This window comes from Mandrillus leucophaeus, unplaced genomic scaffold (assembly GCF_000951045.1).
Source record: "Mandrillus leucophaeus isolate KB7577 unplaced genomic scaffold, Mleu.le_1.0 Scaffold256, whole genome shotgun sequence".
NCBI lineage: Eukaryota > Metazoa > Chordata > Mammalia > Primates > Cercopithecidae > Mandrillus > Mandrillus leucophaeus.
The window spans coordinates 1938144-1955625 of NW_012102654.1; the positions used below are offsets into that span (position 1 = coordinate 1938144).

Sequence of the window (17482 nt, forward strand, 5' to 3'; positions counted from 1 at the left end):
AATAAAGCCGATAACGTGGAGAACAGCTCTTGGATGCATAGTGGGTGCTGGGAGTTACTCCTTCCTGCCACCTCCTAATCCACTCCCTCCCTGGCCAGAAGGAGGCATTTCTGACATCTCCTCCTTCTCCCTAGGAGCACTGAGGCTGCTCCAGACCCAGGCAACCTAAGGAAGACTCCTTCTGTGCCGTGGGTACACCCGTCTCCCCCACTTATTTTTTTATTATTATTATTTTTTGAGACAGAGTCTCACTGTATCGCCCAGGCTGGAGTGCAGTGGCACGATCTCGGCTCACTGCAACCTCCAACTCCCGGGTTCAAGCGATTCTCCTGCCTCAGCCTCCCGAGTAGCTGGGATTACAGGCACCCACCACCGTGCCTGGCTAATTTTTGCGTTTTTAATAGAGACAGGGTTTCACCATGTTGGCCAGGCTGGTCTTGAATTCCTGACCTCAGGTGATCCACCCTCCTCAGCTTCCCAAAGTGCTGGGTGAGCCACTGCATCCAGCCCTGTCTTCCCCACTTCTGGCTCATCTCTGCTGAGCACTGCAGGGTGAGGCTTAGGTTAACTCCCAAGTTTAGAGTCAGCTCCAATATAGCTCTTTGAACCCTCAGCCAATGTGCTGAGTCTTGGCCTGGGAATCTGCCAAGTCTACTGGAAACAAAGAAGGCGTGTTTTTCTTTCCTTCTCGGAGAAGAGGTGACAGCTTTCCATGCGTATAGTGAGAAAGCATGAAGACCAGGCAGCTCTGACAGCCAAGACCAGTGGAATCGGCTGGGTCATTTCAGCTGAGCTGTTCCATGTTTTAATTCTAAGGATTCCCAAAGTCCTCACTTGGCCTGGGGGATACTTACACCCCCTCAGCCCCCCATACCAGAATGTGCCTAGGATATCCTGTGAACCCTGTTCTCTCCCTCCTTAAACTACACGTGTGTATTTGTATTTCTTTGAGGAAGACTGGGTGGCAGGCACCTATGTATGTGTCTGGAACCATATAGCAAGCTAGAGGCAGATTTCAGGCAAAAGAAATGCCCTTTTGGGCTGGGCGTGGTGACTCATATCTGTAATCTCAGCAGGGAGACGGATCACCTGAGGTCAGGAGTTCAAGACCAGCCTGGCCGACACGGTGAAACCCCGTCTCTACTAAAAGTACAAAAGTTAGCTGGGCGTGGTGGTGCATGTCTGTAATCCCAGTTGCTCGGGAGGCTGAGGCAGGAGAATCTCTTGAACCTGGGAGACAGAGGTTGCAGTGAGCTGAGATCGCACTACTGCACTCCAACATGAGCAAAAAAAAAAAAGAAAAAAAAAGAAAACAGCCCTTTCGTTTAAGTATTTAACCAGATGAGAAACTAAGGATCAGAGAGAAAATGTGGGAAAAGAAAAATTACAGGCAGAAAGTTTTACCTGGCTGAAAACCATCCACAAATGATTTTGTTTCCCCTCAAACCTGGAGTCTCTCTCTCTCTCTTTTTTTTTTTTTTTTCCTGCTGTGTTGCCCAGGCTTGTCTCCAAGTCCTGGTGTCAAGTGATCCTCCCACCTCAGCCTCCCAAACTGCTGAGATTATAGGTGTGAGAGCCGCCATGCCAGCCTAAATGTTGAGTCTTTCTTAATCTTTAGAACACAGTAGCTCCTTCAGGCCATGGGGACAGCTGGTGATTAGTTAGAGTTTATTTTTTAGGTTTTGTTTTTGTTTTGAAATTATGAAGTAATTTATGTTTGCTATTAAAAAAAAAGTCCTGAGTTGTGTAAAGGAAAAAGCTGAATCCCCCTTTGCCCACCGACAACCTACTAGTAGCTACTACTAATAATTTGGTATTTCCCAGACATTTTTTGAAATATTTTAAAACTATTTTTGAATATTTTTAAGCAAATATATGTGTGTGTGAGCGCACACACACATGATTTTTCATATAAATGGAATCATGCTGCTTTTTCATTTAATACATATTGCACAGATTTTTTTCGTCAGCACATATAGATTTATCTCATTTTTTTTAATGACTGCATGGGGTTTTGTAACAGGTAGACTATGGATTATGTAATCCTCTGTTAAGGGACATTATTGTGATTGTTTTTTACAGCCAAATAATATAGTTTAAAAGAAAGTGCCACTGTTTGCTACCTTACACACCAAGCTTTAATTATTGTTATTTTAACTTTTTTTTTTTTTTTTGAGATGGAGTTTCGCTCTTGTTGCCCAGGCTGGAGTGCAATGGCATGATCTCAGAGCTCACCACAACCTCCACCTCCCGGGTTCAAGTGATTCTTCTGTCTCAGCCTCCCAAGTAGCTGGGATTACAGGGATGCACCACCACACCCAGCTAGTTTTGTATTTTTAGTAGAGACAGGATTTCTCCATGTTGGTCAGGCTGGTCTCGAACTCCCAACCTCAGGTGATTTGCCCGCCTCGGCCTCCCAAAGCGCTGGGATTACAGGCATGAGCCACCATGCCTAGCCGTTACTTTAATTTTTATGCCCTTTATGGAGGAAACCCTTGACAGGGTTATTTTCATTGTCTTAAATTGGCAGTGCTGTGTTAGGTTGTGGTGAAAAGAACCAAATATGTAGGGGTTTGGAGTCCGATGTTCTCATTTATAATCCGCCTGACCTTCAACGAGGTGCTTAAGGCCCCTGAGCTGAGCGTCTTCCTCTGTGAAATGGGCTGCCCAGCTCAGTGCTGTTATGGACAGAAAGAGCTGGCACCATCAGCACGTGGCAGGCGGCCCCCAGTGCCCTGAGTCTCTGTAGAGCCCCCCAAGTCTTTGCTGTCCACCTCTCTCTCATCTGGCCAGCCACACCGCAGAGAGTCAAAGGTCCACCGTTTGCTATCTGCCCAGATTTCGGATGCTTCCAGCCACTGGCGTTTTTGACCTCAGGGACAACCAGCCCATTTTCTCCTGGCCTGTCTTGGAGAACGCTGGCTCAGACTTCCAGAGGAACTGGAGTCATTTTTGGCAAGGTAGACGGAGCATGAAACAGAATCGCTGGCCCAGCCTGCTGACCAGCGGAGGCTTCACCTCCCCTCCTGGATGGCGTCCTTTGGCATTAATTGTAAAGGGCGGGAGGGCTGAGCGGGGGCTTCGTGGACCTGCAGTTTGGCTTCAGCAGCTGCCTCCATTGTCTCACCCACACAACAATAGCCACAATTAAGTGCAGCCTCTCAGCAGACCTGTTCTCTACCTTGGAAAGGACACAAGAGAAGATTAAAGAGGAGAAGCTCTCCCTGTTAGGAGGGCTGAGCACAGGAGGCAATCCTGTGCCCCCTACCGATGTGGGGGCACCTCCCTAGCAAATTAGGTGACTGACAGCGCTGCCCCTACCAGCGCTGAGTGGAAAGTCTAGACAAAACTCCATCTTCTTGGTGGCGCCCTGCATTTCTGGGGGCTCCTCTGACAGCGAGCTGAATACGCACGTGGAAAGTAAATTGAGGGGATGAGGGAAGTTCAGGGCACCTTGGATCCTGGGACCCCTCACCCTGTGGTTGGCACACCTGCTGCCTGTTGCTCCTGGGGACAGTGCCTGGCACCCCTGAGCCCAGGGTAATGAAGACCCTGGTCCCTTTCCCTCCTCACCCTCTCCCCTCAGCCCCCACATCAAGATAATCCCTGGAGATATGCTTTAGTGTAAGCCGGGGGCCAGGAATGGGAGGAAAATAACAGAAGATAACATTTGTCCTCTGCTTACGTGCTTAGCTGAGACCTTCTGACTCTTTTTAATTTACAAAAGGTGAGACCATATCTTTAAATCCTACAGACCAATGACAAATTTCCTGTGTGCTCTGGATAGGGGCTCCCCCTTTTGTGTTCCCACTCCCGGGGCTGCCATAGCAAAGTACCACAAGCTGGGTGAGTTAGAACCACGGAAGTGAATTCTCGACAGTTCTTGAGGCTAGATGTCCAAAATCAGGGTCTTGGCAGGGTTGGTCCCTTCTGGGGGCTCCCGAGAGAGAGTCTGTTTCATGCCTGTCTCCCAGCCCCTGGCAGTTGCTGGCAATTCCTGGTGTTCCTCAGCTTGTAGACGCGTCCCTCCCATCCCTGCCTCCGTCTTCGTGTGGCATCCTCCCTTCTGTGTCTCTGTATGTCTCAGTTTCCTTCTTTCTCTCATAAGGACACGGGTCATTAGATCTAAGGCCCAATTGAAAGCCAAGATGATGTCATCTAAAGAGCCCTAATTAGATATTAATTTAAAATTTTTAAAAATCAGCCAGGTGCAGTGACTCACACCTATAATTCCAGCATTTTGGGAGGCCAAGGTGGGAGGATCACTTGGCCAGGAGTTTGAGACCAGCCTGGGCAACATAGCCAGACCCCATCTCTACAAAAAATTTTTAAAAGTTAGCCAGGCATGGTGGTGCGCACATATAATCCCAGCTCCTCAGCATGCTGAAGCAGGAGGGTCACTTGAGTCCGGGAGTTTGAGGTTGCAGTAAGCTGTGATTGCACTACTGCACTCCAGCCTGGGCAACAGAGCAAGACCCTGTCTCTAAACAAATAATAATAATAATGGAGGTAATGATATTAATTTTATTGGCATGCCTCCTGTGTGTCAGGCGTTGTAAGAAATGGGCATTATCTCATTTAATCCTTACAAAATCCCCATTTTACAGATGAGGAAACCGAGGCTCTAGGGAAAGAAGTTCCCCAGCTCGTAACTATCAGTACTTGGGCTTGAAACCATGTTTATTGGATTCTAAAGTCCATCCTTGAACTTCTGTGCACAGGAACACAAAAGGAGGAGCCCCTATCCAGGGCAGACAGGAAATTTGTCATTGGTCTGTAGGATTTAAAGATATAGTCTTACCTTTGTAGATTAAAGAGAGTCGGAATTTCTCAGCTAAGTTCATAAGCAGAGGACAAATGTTATCTTCTGTCATCTTCTCTCCTTTCTGGCTCCCAGCTTCATCCTATTCTTTCCATTGCTCTGCTGCACTTTTATGTGAGTGAACAGATTTATTTACCTTTTTTCTCTCTGACTTTTTTTAAGAGACAGGGTCTCATTCTGTTGCCCAGGTTGAAGTGCAGTGGCACAGTCGTAGCTCACTGCATTCTTGACTTCCTGGGCTCAATCAGTCCTCCTGCCTCACTCTCCCTAGTAGCTGGGACTACAGGCATGCACCACCATGCCCAGCTGATTTTTGAAATATTTCTTGTAGAGGCAGGGTCTCTATTGTTGCTCAGGCTGGTCTCGAATCCTGGTCTCAAGCGGTCCTCCTGCCTGGACCTCCCAAAGTGCTGGGATTACAGGCTTGTGCCACCCCACCCAGCCTCTCTTTGATTTTCTTTACTGACTTTTTGACATCGTTTGCCCTTTTAAGGGTCATTTGAGGCAAAGCCCTCTCCAGGCTTCCATGGGTTCCTTCAAACACTGAAATGCACCCCTGAGCTCATGAACAGCAGCTGTTTCTGTGATGAGGACTGCTCTCAGTAAATAGGAATGATGACCGACAGCCACATACACAGAGCTGACCTGGGCTTCCATCCATCACTTAAATGTGCTTCTTCCCATGGCTATTTCTCACTGTAGCATTCATCATCATGTTGCAGAAGGCCGCTATTGACACCATTATAATTGAATCTTACAAAACAGAGGGAACTGTCATTAACAGGCAGACATGGCTTTCATCAGAAAATCTCCAACCCTAGATCCAGCACCACCAGATGATCAATGTCTCCGTTTCTTCTGTGCTGCCACTGCACAGATCCAGAGCTCTTGTGAGGAGTAATGAGCAGAACAAAAAAGAGTAATGTCTCACCGGGCGTGGTGGCTCACACCTGTAATACCAGCACTTTGGGAGGCCGAGGCAGGCGGATCACTTGAGGTCAGAAGTTCAAGACTAGCTGACCAGCATGGAGAAACCCTGTCTCTACTAAAAATACAAAAAAATTAACTGGGCATGGTAGCGGGCCCCTGTAATCCCAGCTACTTGGGAGGCTGAGGCAAGAGAATCTCTTGAACCCATCTTGGCAGTGAGCTGAGATTGCGCCACTGCACTCCAACCTGGGCAACAGAGCAAGACTCCATCTAAAAAAAAAAAAACTAAAAAAAGTAACCTCTCGGCCAGGCGCGGTGGCTCATGCCTGTAATCCCAGCACTTTGGGAGGCCGAGGCGGATGGATCGCAAGGTCAGGAGATCGAGACCACGGTGAAACCCCGTCTCTACTAAAAATACAAAAGGTCAGGAGATCGAGACCACGGTGAAACCCCGTCTCTACTAAAAATACAAAAAATTTGCCAGGCATGGTGGCGGGCGCCTGTAGTCCCAGCTACTCAGGAGGCTGAGGCAGAAGAATGGCGTGAACCCGAGAGGCGGAGCTTGCAGTGAGCTGAGATCGTGCCACTGCACTCCAGCCTGGTGACAGAGCGAGACTCCGTCTCAAAAAAAAAAAAAAAATGTAACCTCTCGATATGTGCAAGCACTGAGGACTGCAGGTCGCTGGATCGAATGCTTCGTGTATGTGGCCTTAGGATCTTCCTCTCCTCTGACTCTATCTCAAGGGTAGCCACAGATGCTGCTGAGAACAGGATGAGTCCCTGCCCCTAAGGGGATCCCAGGAGAGCACACTCAAGGCTCTGCAGGATCCAAGAAAAGCAGAGTTACCCCTTGGTGGTGGGAAAGGTGGAACCTCATGGAGAAGGCAGCGTTTGGGTCTGGTGTCGAAGGCCAAACTGATAGAAGTCCATGCTGTTGGTGAAGGTCACAATGTGTTAAACCAGGGAGGCCAGCAAGTAGGAAGCCTGCTCAGAAAACACCTGCAGACCAGTTCAGCTGGTGTTTGGGTGCGTGCAGGTGGGTGGTTAGAAGGAAGGAGAGGAGAGTCAGTTGGCATTACCACACTTAACTCAGTTCCCTCCTGTAGCACTAGTCCCTTAACAGCAGCTGTGTTGCAGAAATTAGTTTAGTTTAGTTTAGTTTAGTTTTTTGAGATGGAGTTTTGCTCTTTTTGCCCAGGCAGGAGTGCAATGGTGAGATCTTGGCTTACTGTAACCTCTGCCTCCTGGGTTCAAGTGATTCTCCTGCCTCAGCCTCTGAATAGCTGGGATTACAGGCGTGCACCACCATGCCCGGCCAATTTTGTATTTTTGGTAGAGACGGGGTTTTACCGTATTGGCCAGGCCAGTCTCGAACTCCTGACCTCAGGTGATCTGCCTTTCTCGGCCTCCCAAAGCGCTGAGATTACAGCATGAACCACTGCGCCCGGCCAAGATTTTTATTATTTCTGAATGGTTGCCCCTAGTGGATCTCTGCCTCCAGGACAGCTGTTTTCTCCTAAAGTGCATCTGGAATCGCTTTCAGGTTCACCGTCTTTCAACTTCTGGAAAAGACAGATTGAATTAACATTGTCCTCTTATGCTCCATGAACCAGGCTACCCCTACTGGGAGAGTAGGATCCATGGATGGAGCTCTCATCACCTTCCAGCCGTGCCCCTGTTCTTGGGGTCTGCTTTGCTGAAGTGTTCCTGGAGGGGGTTGGGGTAGGAAGGAGAGGGGAAGCAGGAGAGGAAGACTCCACACCCTGAGTCTCCAGTAGGAATCTCCTCTCTAGCCCTCAGCACATGACATTCAGTGACCTGGACACTTCACTTTAGTCCTCATCCAAGCCCCTCCCCCATCCTCTGGTCCACCGAGAAGGTTCTGAAGCGTATTTTGTACATTGGCATCTCTTGGTCCAGTTTGCCAGAGAAGGAGCTCAGTGTCTGTGGAACTGATGAAGCAAGTTCAGGTCAGAGAACTCCCCCCATACACAAACCAGAGACCTGGGAACAGCCAGAGAACTGTGTGTCGACTGGGTAATTCAATGCCATACTGCTCCCAAGAACTGGAAGGACCTGGTCATTTGTCACCAGAAAGGCTACATGTCCCAGCTCTTTAACAGTGGAAACCTCGGCCGGGCGCGGTGGCTCAAGCCTGTAATCCCGGCACTTTGGGAGGCCGAGACGGGCGGATCACGAGGTCAGGAGATCGAGACCATCCTGGCTAACACGGTGAAACCCCGTCTCTACTAAAAAATACAAAAAACTAGCCGGGCGAGGTGGCGGGCGCCTGTAGTCCCAACTACTCGGGAGGCTGAGGCAGGAGAATGGCGTGAACCCGGGAGGCGGAGCTTGCAGTGAGCTGAGATCCGGCCATTGCACTCCAGCCTGGGCGGCAGAGCGAGACTCCGTCCCCAAAAAAAAAAAAAAACAGTGGAAACCTCCCTGTCCTGTTTGTGGAATATAATCCATCGGCAATCTAATGGTCTGTAACAATTAAGACCCAAATCAAAGGAGTTGGTTTTGAAGTTTCTAGAGCAGAAAAGAATTCTTTAAATTTCTTTGTAAAGATGGGGTTTCCCTATGTTTCCCAGGCTGGTCTTAAACTCCTGGCCTCAATATAGCGAAATTTAGATGCCTGGGTGGAAGAGCATTTGGCTTATAGTTTTTGGCTTTTCCGCTTGGTTTCTCAGAATCCTTGGAGCCCCTCTCTTCTTTTTACCACCAGTCAGCCTCCAACCCGTTCCTCTACCAGCCCCCTCCCAATTCCTTTTGAGAGATTATTATAAGTAGTACCTTCTCATTATAGGAATATTGAAAAACACAAAGAAAGCGGCATCTATAAACCTGCCTCCCATGGGGAACTACAGTTAGCATCTTGTATTTTATGTTAACCTTTTAAAAAATGTTTTAAGATGAAAATTCAAATGGATACTATTCTGATGAGACTTGGGCTAGATGGGGCACAGGTAGGGGCTTCTTGCTTTCAGTCAGATGAAGGAGGGGAACAGTTTCCACAATTTCTAGAGGGTCCTTCATTTTGCTTTCTTGATTGTTTTAGGGAGTGGCTGAGGCTGAACTGGAACAGAACCTGAGTCGGACTTTCAAAATCCTCTTCAGAGCAAGCGATGAGGTGAGGGGTGGGGACGGGGGCAGAAAAACAGGAGGGGGCAGTTGTGAAGGAAGTAGGGTACCTAGTGTGTGGCAGGGACCAGGAGTAGCAATCTGGCCTCCTTTTCTTTCGTTTCTGTAGTCAGGGTAATTGAGGTCCCCACTCTCCTGGTCCGTCCTTAGTGGGAAAATTTATATCCCCACTGACACACAAGGTCAGAGAATGATTATAATAATGATAGCTTAGAAATTATGCTATTACCATTACCATTTTAACATGCATAATTGGTTTACCCAAGTCCAAAATTAATTGCTGTCCCCAACTCTCTTCTTGAAGCAGAGGAGTTTAAAAACCTTTACCTCTGTAACCTGCACCCTCCTGTCTTACATGTTAGGAGTCATCATCACTATTGTTGTTTTATATACAGTCAATTCCTGCTCCCTGTCCCATATTTTCCACTTTCTTTACTGATCACTTCTTGCATCTCACTCATTTGCATTGAGTTCAGTTTCTTTCTTCCTGAAGCATCCCCTTTAGTAGTTCTCTCAATAAGAGTCTGTTGGTAGTAAATTCAGATTGTGGTGCCTGAAGACATCTTAATTTTAATCTTAAAGAATCATTTATCTGAGTATAGAATTTTAGGGTGTTTTCTTTTAGAAAATTCTGTCTTTGCTTGTGAGTCAGCCTCGGGTCTAACCCCCTGTATGTTAATTGTCTAAGCCAATTAATTATCCTGGACACTGCAGGTCTGATCTGCAGTTTAACCCATCTTTGAAGTATTAATTTCAATAAATAGTTTTTTTTAATTTGTGAAAGTTTTATTTGGTTCTTTTTCAAATCATTCTGATCTCTTTTGATAGAGTCTTGTATTCTTATTTTTCAGTTCCTTTTATGTCTTCAATTATTTGAAGTATATTCATTTCTAATTCTTTTTTTTTTTTTTTCTCTGTCTCTCTCTCCCTCTTGCAAGCTCTATTATTTGATGTTTTTGGAGAGTCATATTTCACTGTTTGCTCCTTTTGCTGCCTTTTGCTGTGGGGCCTTGTTATGTGAGTGTGGGTTTTGTAAATTTGATTTATAAACTCATCTTCAGCAGTACTTAATCTGTACCTGTCTGCTTCAGTTGGGCTTGAGGAAATGACTCCTTGAGTGGTTAAGGATTTCTTCTGCCAAGCATCCTGGGGGCATTACCAGCCTAGGCTCACTTTGTTGTTGTTGTTGTTGTTGTTCTTGTTTACTTCACACCTTGGGGGTTTCCAGATCATGCAGAGAATGCAAACTCAAATCCAAGCAGTTGGGAAGGCAGGCCTAGAGCTATGAATTCCCAAGGGGGTGTCTTTTGGTTTTCTCTTAGTACCAAGCTGAAACAGACGAATTCCTTTAACATCTTTATCATCATGAGGGGATTTTTTTTCTCATCAATTTTTTCACTGAAGGTATAGCATGTCAGAGACCCCAGATTTACTGGCTTTACCATGGAGTGGCATGGAATATCACATCTCTGACTTCTCATCATAGGCCTAAGGTCTCTTTTCTTGTTCCTATGGGTTGATAAACCTAGGTCTTCACATTACCAAGGTCTGCAAGGGCCCTGGGGCAGTTCTTAGCCCAGAGCTTTGGTTGTGAGCTCCCTCTTTACTTGACTCCTGTGAGGGGGTCCCTGGCTCTCTTGGGAGTTCCATGTGTTTGTTACAGTCTGCATGGTACTTAGAGGTCATTTGTCGTAACAGGGTTTTCAGATGAGCATATTTCCTTTGCATCACCCGTGACGTCATTTGTAACTCTTCTCTTTTCTTCCTACAGAGTGTTTTATCCATGCATAAAGTCTGTGAAATGGGTAAGAGACATGCTTGGGAGAGCCACATTGGGAACCAGCTGAATGTTAAATGGATGTTTCTGCCTGTAACTGCTATGGGCAGAAGCCCTGAGCCCTCCAGCTCTGAACTTAAAGTTGCCCAACCAGGGTCTCCTTGGCCTGCATAGGGCTGACTCTAACCCCAGGCCTGAGCACACAGCCTGGAGTTCCTACTCTTGAGGGAGCTGTGGCTTCAAGATCTTAAACAGTAAGAGCTTGGAGGAGTCTTAGAGCTTGTCCAGGGCAAAAATCCACCCTCTGCTGATAAGGACCCCAGGATTGAGATCTTACCTCTACGGGGGTCACCCGGTGTATGCAGGTAGAGTGGGTGGATCCCCTGCCCAGGTCTCCTCCATTGCAGTCCGCTGGCCCCTCTCCATCCAGGCGCCACGTTTCCAATTCCCCCACATGGAGCCCATCCTTGTCTCCCTCCTGGGTTGGGTATGAGTGAAGGGTCAGAGTTGAGATTTGATTGGAGCTCATCCCCATGGCCCCTAGATCCAGCAGTCTTCCCACAAGACCTTATTTTTGCTGCAGCACTGTGGCCTTGACATCATTCACTTGTATTTTTGTGAATAATGATGACCACTGTCACTTGTCTGGGCACGTGCTGACCATCTGTATAAAACTCTGGACTAACCCCCTTTAGATAAATTATTTATGATCCTCGAAGCTTTCCGAAAAATGCTACCATTTTTAATTTCCAAAGAGGAAAACAGGTCTCAGAGGGCTAAGTAACTTGTCTAAAGTGGCTGAGCTGGGATTAAACTCCTCTGACCCTGCAGGCCATGCTCTTGTCACTGTTCAAAGAACATCTCCCTTCCCTCCCCTACACCCACATTCCCTTATTCCTTCACACTGTCTGTCACTCATTCATTCACCCATTCATTCATTCCTCAAATGCTGTGAGCACACGCTGGGTATGAGGTCAGGGCTGCATGCTCAGACTCCCAGACACACGAAGCAGCGTGGCCACCCTCGGTAAGCCCACTGTCTCATGGGAGGCAGAGCAGCCGAGGTGCACACAGAGGGGCCCTGAGGTACAGTGAGCCTGGGGCACCCGCCTAGTGGGGAGGCTTAGGGTGGTTTCATCACAGGGTGACACCCTGGTCACATACCCCTTTGATGTGTCTCACAAAAGCCTGGAATAGCCAGCTGCTCTGCCTCTGGGTCTTTGTGAATCTGAAAATGACGACTGGCCCTGTTCAGGCACCAGCACTGAGGCTGTGTCCTGTGAAATTGCAGTGGTCCCTGGGCTGCCAAGGGTCATCACAGGCCATCCTCTGGGGGGACTGTGCAGCACCTTGAAGACAAGATAGGGGTCCACAGTGGGATACCATAGAGGGTCTGTGCAGCGCGCAGGAGGCGACAGGATCCAGCCTCCTGGCCTGGGTTCTCTTCCCGCCTAAGAGGAAAAACAGAGCAAGCCCTTAGGAAAATTCCAAGAATCTCTGGCAATATCTCCGAAGGGTCACAGTTAAGCTGGCTGGGAAAGGTTTAGACGGGGGGAGAGCAGGATCTAGGGGCTGGCAGGGTCTGGGATACAGCTGCTGTGTACCTGAAAAAGCCGGCGACTGTGGTTGGTCCAGGAGCTGTGATAATAGCCGGTGATGTCGTGGCTAGGTGGAAAGGAACGTCAGCCTGCAGTGTGACTGTGAGATCACAGCTTGGAGCTTTCGAGGAGATGGGCTCACTCTGGCAAAGGATAAGGGAACAAAAGATGGAGGCGCTCACAAGGCCTTGCGCAAGTTCAGATGGTCTGTGAGAGGCAGTGAGGTACCCAGCCTCCGTTAGAGGCCTTAAAACGCAGAACCCTGGCCCGGGGACGGGAAAGTCAACAGGTGGCTTTTTTTGCAGGAGGACTTTTTGTAAGGACACCAGAAGAGCCCAGCCTCAGCAGGATGGTCACCGAGGAGGAAATCCAGTTCTATGTGCAGCAGTTCAAGAAGTCTGGTTTCAGGTAAAGAGCAGGGCCCAGACACAGATGACAGACGATCGACAGACAGTGATCTTCAGCCCTCAGGGTGGAGGGTGAGGCCCAGTTCTCCTCCACCACAGCCCTCATGGGTGCCAGGCCGGCCTCTGCTTGAATGCCTGCAGTGTCAGGAGGCTCAGTACTTTTTGGTGCTCAGCCTGCTCTAGTTTGGGACACTCAGCTTGTTCTTCCTTACGCTTGCGGAGCCCCCATAGGGCAGAGGTTTTCAACTACTTTTCAGTCATGGCTCCTCGGAGAATCAGATGGCAACTCTGGGCTCTTTCTTCAGAAAGACATAAAAATCCACATAAACTCAAAAGGTGCATACATTTTGGTGCATTTGCCCTACTTCCCGATGTCATATTAGGAGGGGGCATCTTTGCTCCACCTCCCTGTGTCCCTCTCAAGTGGGCTCCCTGGGGCAGGCAAGTGGCCTCTGGATGGTGAGGCTGCTCAGCCAAGGTCCCCAGCATCAGCAACCTCCCCAGCCTCCAAGGCAACACGATGACATTCCCTGGACAGTCCTGTAGGGCCAGCTTCTATGTGTCCCAGAAGACCACCCAGAGGCTGCCAGTTCACTCAGTGGAGTCCTGTGTCCTTGCACAAGGCCTCGCTGCTAGAGCCTGGCAACTGCGCCCGACAGCACGGCGTGGGTCCTGGGCTCTATTCTCTTGCCCCTGCAGGAGGCTTCGCTCTTCCCAGGATGACTGGCTGTGCAGAGCAGGTTTCTGTTGGTGTCTGTAGCAGAGCCGTCTACTTACCGCCTCCCTCTTTTTACTTTCTGATCTCTCCCCAGAGGTCCTCTAAACTGGTACCGAAACATGGAAAGGAACTGGAAATGGGCCTGCAAAAGCTTGGGGCGGAAGGTGAGTGCCAGGTTCAGTGTGGTCTCCTCTGCACCCCAGAACCCACCCATGGGGCTTCCCATTGGCCTGAGCTGATATGACCTGGGCCACAGCTGGTCATGGACAGACCTGCTGGCTACCTCCTTTCCCTTTGGGGTTTGGGAAGTGACTCCCTTCAGGGGTTTCCCGTTAGGATCTTTCTTGCTGGTATTTCCCTTGGGATGGTAGAGGGTGACGTTGGGGATGGAGGTGGGGTGTGTCCAGGTAACTGCAGCATCCATCCGGAATCCCCAGGTCCCCTGGTGGTACCCCAAGCCAGGGCTGCAGATGGCCCAGGGCGCCTCCCAGAAGCGACGTGGATACTGGAGCTCCCAGCCCCGGAGGAGCATTAGACGCTCTCAGAGATGTGACTTCAGCCTCTGGTTGAGTCACCTTGCACAAGTGAATCTCTGAGTCTCAGTTTCCTCATTTGTCAAGCAGAAGATGGGTTTCCAATCTCTGGGTCTGCAGAAGGAATAATAGAGGTCCCCAGTTTACATTCAAAATGTTTAAAAATCTAAGGGAAATCAAATTATTCCCCAGTGTGATTGCGCAGGTCACCAGGCCTTCATCAGCTCACTCAGTAGCCCTGGTTACCTTGTTGGTTCACTCTGTAAGTGAACACACTGCTACGTGCCAGGCTTCCTGCGAGACCCTGGGATACCATGGTGTGTAAACAGACCAGGTCTTAACCTCCCGAAGTTAGGTCTTGAGGCACTAGAGTAGATAACATCGTGGTTAAGAGCAGGCTAGGAAGCACATGGGCTGAGTCTAATCCCTGTGTGACCCTGGGAAAGGTACTTAACCCCTCTGATCCACTGTTGCTTCTTCTGCAATATGGAAGTGGCAAGAACAGTGCCTCCCTCATGGAGCTGTGTAAGGATGAAATGGGTGAAGGCACATGACCTGTTACAAGCAGTACTGGGAACCTAGTAGCTCCATTAGTGTTCCTTGTCATTGTCATCATATGACTGACGAAAATGACCAAACTGCAGTTGGACAGACAAAATCTCTCAAAGCGTGGAGGAAAATATTGACAAAGGCACTGGGAAGGTGAATCCCAATGGTGCTAAGGTCAGAAACCCTCCTCTTCCGCAATTTCTTTTTTTCTAGAAACAGTCTTGCTCAGTTGCCCAGGCTAGAGTGCAGTGGCGTGATCTCGGCTCACTGCAACCTCTGCCCCTGGATTCAAGCGATTCTCCTGCCTCAGCCTCCCAAGCAGCTGGAATTACAGGAGTGCGCCACCACAACCTGCTAATTTTCTGTGTTTCAGTAGAGACAGGGTTTCACCATGTTGGGCAAGGTGGTCTCAAACTCCTGAGCTCAGGTGATCCACCCACCTCGGCCTTCCAAAGTGCTGGGATGACAGGCCTGAGCCACTGCGCCCAGCCTCTCTTCCGCAGTTTCCGGTCGGATCTTCCTCTCTCCTCCCCCACCTCCTCCCATCCCGCCCCCCTGCCACCCCCTACCCAGTTCACATTTTAGCTTGGAACATTCTAGAGTTTACAAACCTCATAGAAGCCTCAGGATTCATTGTAGCCTCAAAATCATTTTTGACCTTCTCCTGGCTCCTGGTTATGGGAGGAGGGAGGGGTACGGAGAGACGCCATCAGTCCATGTGTAAATGAAAATAGTGCAACTTCCTGAACCAGGGATGGGTCAAAGGTGCTTGGAAATTAGGGTAATGGTGGAGCGAGAACAAATAAAAAAACACAGAGGTTTCCTGGCCTTCCTGTGCATGCCTCCCTGCGTTCAACTCATTTGCCTGCAGTTAAAAGGGAAGTCATTTTGCTGCTGTTCATGTCACATTGATAACTATTGTGACTGCCCCCATTCTCTCTGGAACCTTGGCCGCCCCTTTTAAGCGTCTGTTTAATTCAGAGAAGAGGAATCTTGATCTTCATTCAAGGGTGTCTTCCCTCTTGGTGCGGTCGATTCTGTTCTCCCAGTTACACGCAGCTCTGCACACGTTCTCACTCACACACGTCTGCACACACAAGACCCATGTTGGCCTCTGCACTGCTGAAGCTGTCATTTTAAAGATCTCCAGTAATAACCACGAGTCTGTTGTGCAAAGTTTGGCAGATACAATGTCAGGACCACAGCAGGGCGGTGGGCAGGGGTCTTTCATGGGAGGAAGGGAGGGCTTCCCTTGTGGAGTGCCGGCCATTCCTGTTTCCTGTTCTCTCCCCAGATCCTGATTCCGGCCCTGATGGTCACGGCGGAGAAGGACTTCGTGCTCGTTCCTCAGATGTCCAAGCACATGGAGGACTGGGTGAGGGAATGGCCCTGCACAGGGGTCATCGGTGCCCCCCGGGAGAGGGCACGGGCAAGGGTGCTCAGAGGGAAGATGGCAGCGGAGGATACACCTTGTCGTGTGGATGGGACCGCGGTTGAAGCACTTCAGTAACATCACTGTCCCCCGCTTGCAAGCAGCAACCGTGACTGTGCCTTCCTTTCCCCTGCACGGATGTGGGGTTTCGTTCACTCATCATTCCCTTCCTAAGTCATGCAGGGTTCGGGCAGGGTGGCCTTCGGGGAGCAGAGAGAAGGCATCCATTGCCCGTTGCTCTAACCTGAGACACACCCATCTGCATTCTTCCATTTACCTTCCTGCATGGGGTTTCCTTTCAGATTCCCCACCTGAAAAGGGGACACATTGAGGACTGTGGGCACTGGACACAGATGGACAAGTAAGGAGGTTGGGGGCACCTGGGGTCAGGGAGAGCAGGGCCCCCTGTTCACCTTCCATAAAAGCTTTCCTGGTTTCATTGTGGTGGCTTTGGCCTGGCTTAGCCACTCATGTCACTCACCTCTGCCTTCGAGTTGGGTGGGTAGGCACAGACAAGTGTGAATGGCTTTTTTTTTCTTCTCCCTTTCCTCCAGGCCCGCCGAGGTGAATCAGATCTTCATTAAGTGGCTGGAGTCTGATGCCCGGAACCCACCGGTGGTCTCAAAGATGTAGCATGCGGCGTGCATCCACGCTCAGCAGGTGTGCCGTCCTTCCGCCTGCTGGGGCACCATTCTTAGTATACAGAGGTGGCCTTACACACATCTCTCATGGATGGCAGCATTGCTTTGAAGGGGTTTGCAAAAAAAAAAAAGATTTTCATTACATAAAGTGAATCAAATTTGACATTATTTTAGATCCCAGAGAAATCAGGTGTGATTAGTTCTCCAGGCATGAATGCATCGTCCCTTTATCTCTAAGAACCCTTAGTGTCCTGTGGGGGGACAGAATGGGGTGGCGAGGTGGTGATTTCTCTTTAACTGACCAATCCATAGTTTTGCAGAAAAATCAGCCGTTCACTGAGAAGAATCTTAGTAGAGATTGGGATGCGTTACTCAATAAAGCTAAGATGACTATGCTGCCGGTCGCTGTTCTTGGAGAGGTGGAGTGACTGTTCAAGGAGAATGCATGGCGTTGGGATGAGCCCTTTCTCTCTGCTTTTGAGCCCTGTTCTGGGCTCCGAGGTGCTGCGTGATCTAGGCCTTGCTGGCCAGGAGACACTTCTACGGGGGTGGCAGTGTCTCTTGTGCTCTGTCCCCTAAAGCAGCCACTGGCCACAGGTAGCCACCTGCCTTTCTCCCAGCTTCCCTAGCAGATTTTGCTCAGGCACAAATGCGCACCTTGAGCATTTGAAATGTGCTAGTGAGGCTGAGGAAGCGAATTTTAAATTCCATTGAATTTTAATCAGTTTAAAGTTAAATAGCAGCAGCTGTCACGAGGCTCAGGCAGATCCAGCCCGTCTTCCCCTCTGCCCTCTCCTCCCTCCTGTCACATCCCGTTAGGTGCCTGTCTCACTGATGTGTCTCCCGCAGTGGTCTCTCCCCTGCCCTGCTTCTGGCCCCAGAGTCCTGGAGCAGTAGCCTCTTCATGGGTCTTGCCGCCCACGTGGTTGGA

At 49.3% G+C, this 17482-nt stretch overlaps 1 protein-coding gene across 1 annotated transcript in view; it reads left to right on the forward strand.

Moving 5' to 3' along the window:
- Window positions 1-16949, forward strand: part of EPHX2 (epoxide hydrolase 2, cytoplasmic) — a 58398-nt gene extending 41449 nt beyond the window's left edge. Inside the window, exons 12-18 of the mRNA XM_011983871.1 lie at window positions 8814-8885; window positions 10668-10701; window positions 12577-12679; window positions 13491-13560; window positions 15773-15853; window positions 16213-16271; window positions 16465-16949. Coding sequence (XP_011839261.1) covers window positions 8814-8885; window positions 10668-10701; window positions 12577-12679; window positions 13491-13560; window positions 15773-15853; window positions 16213-16271; window positions 16465-16543 — 498 coding nt within the window. The 3' untranslated portion in view covers window positions 16544-16949. The remainder of the gene's footprint in view (window positions 1-8813; window positions 8886-10667; window positions 10702-12576; window positions 12680-13490; window positions 13561-15772; window positions 15854-16212; window positions 16272-16464) is intronic.
- The last annotated feature ends 533 nt before the right edge of the window (window positions 16950-17482 follow it).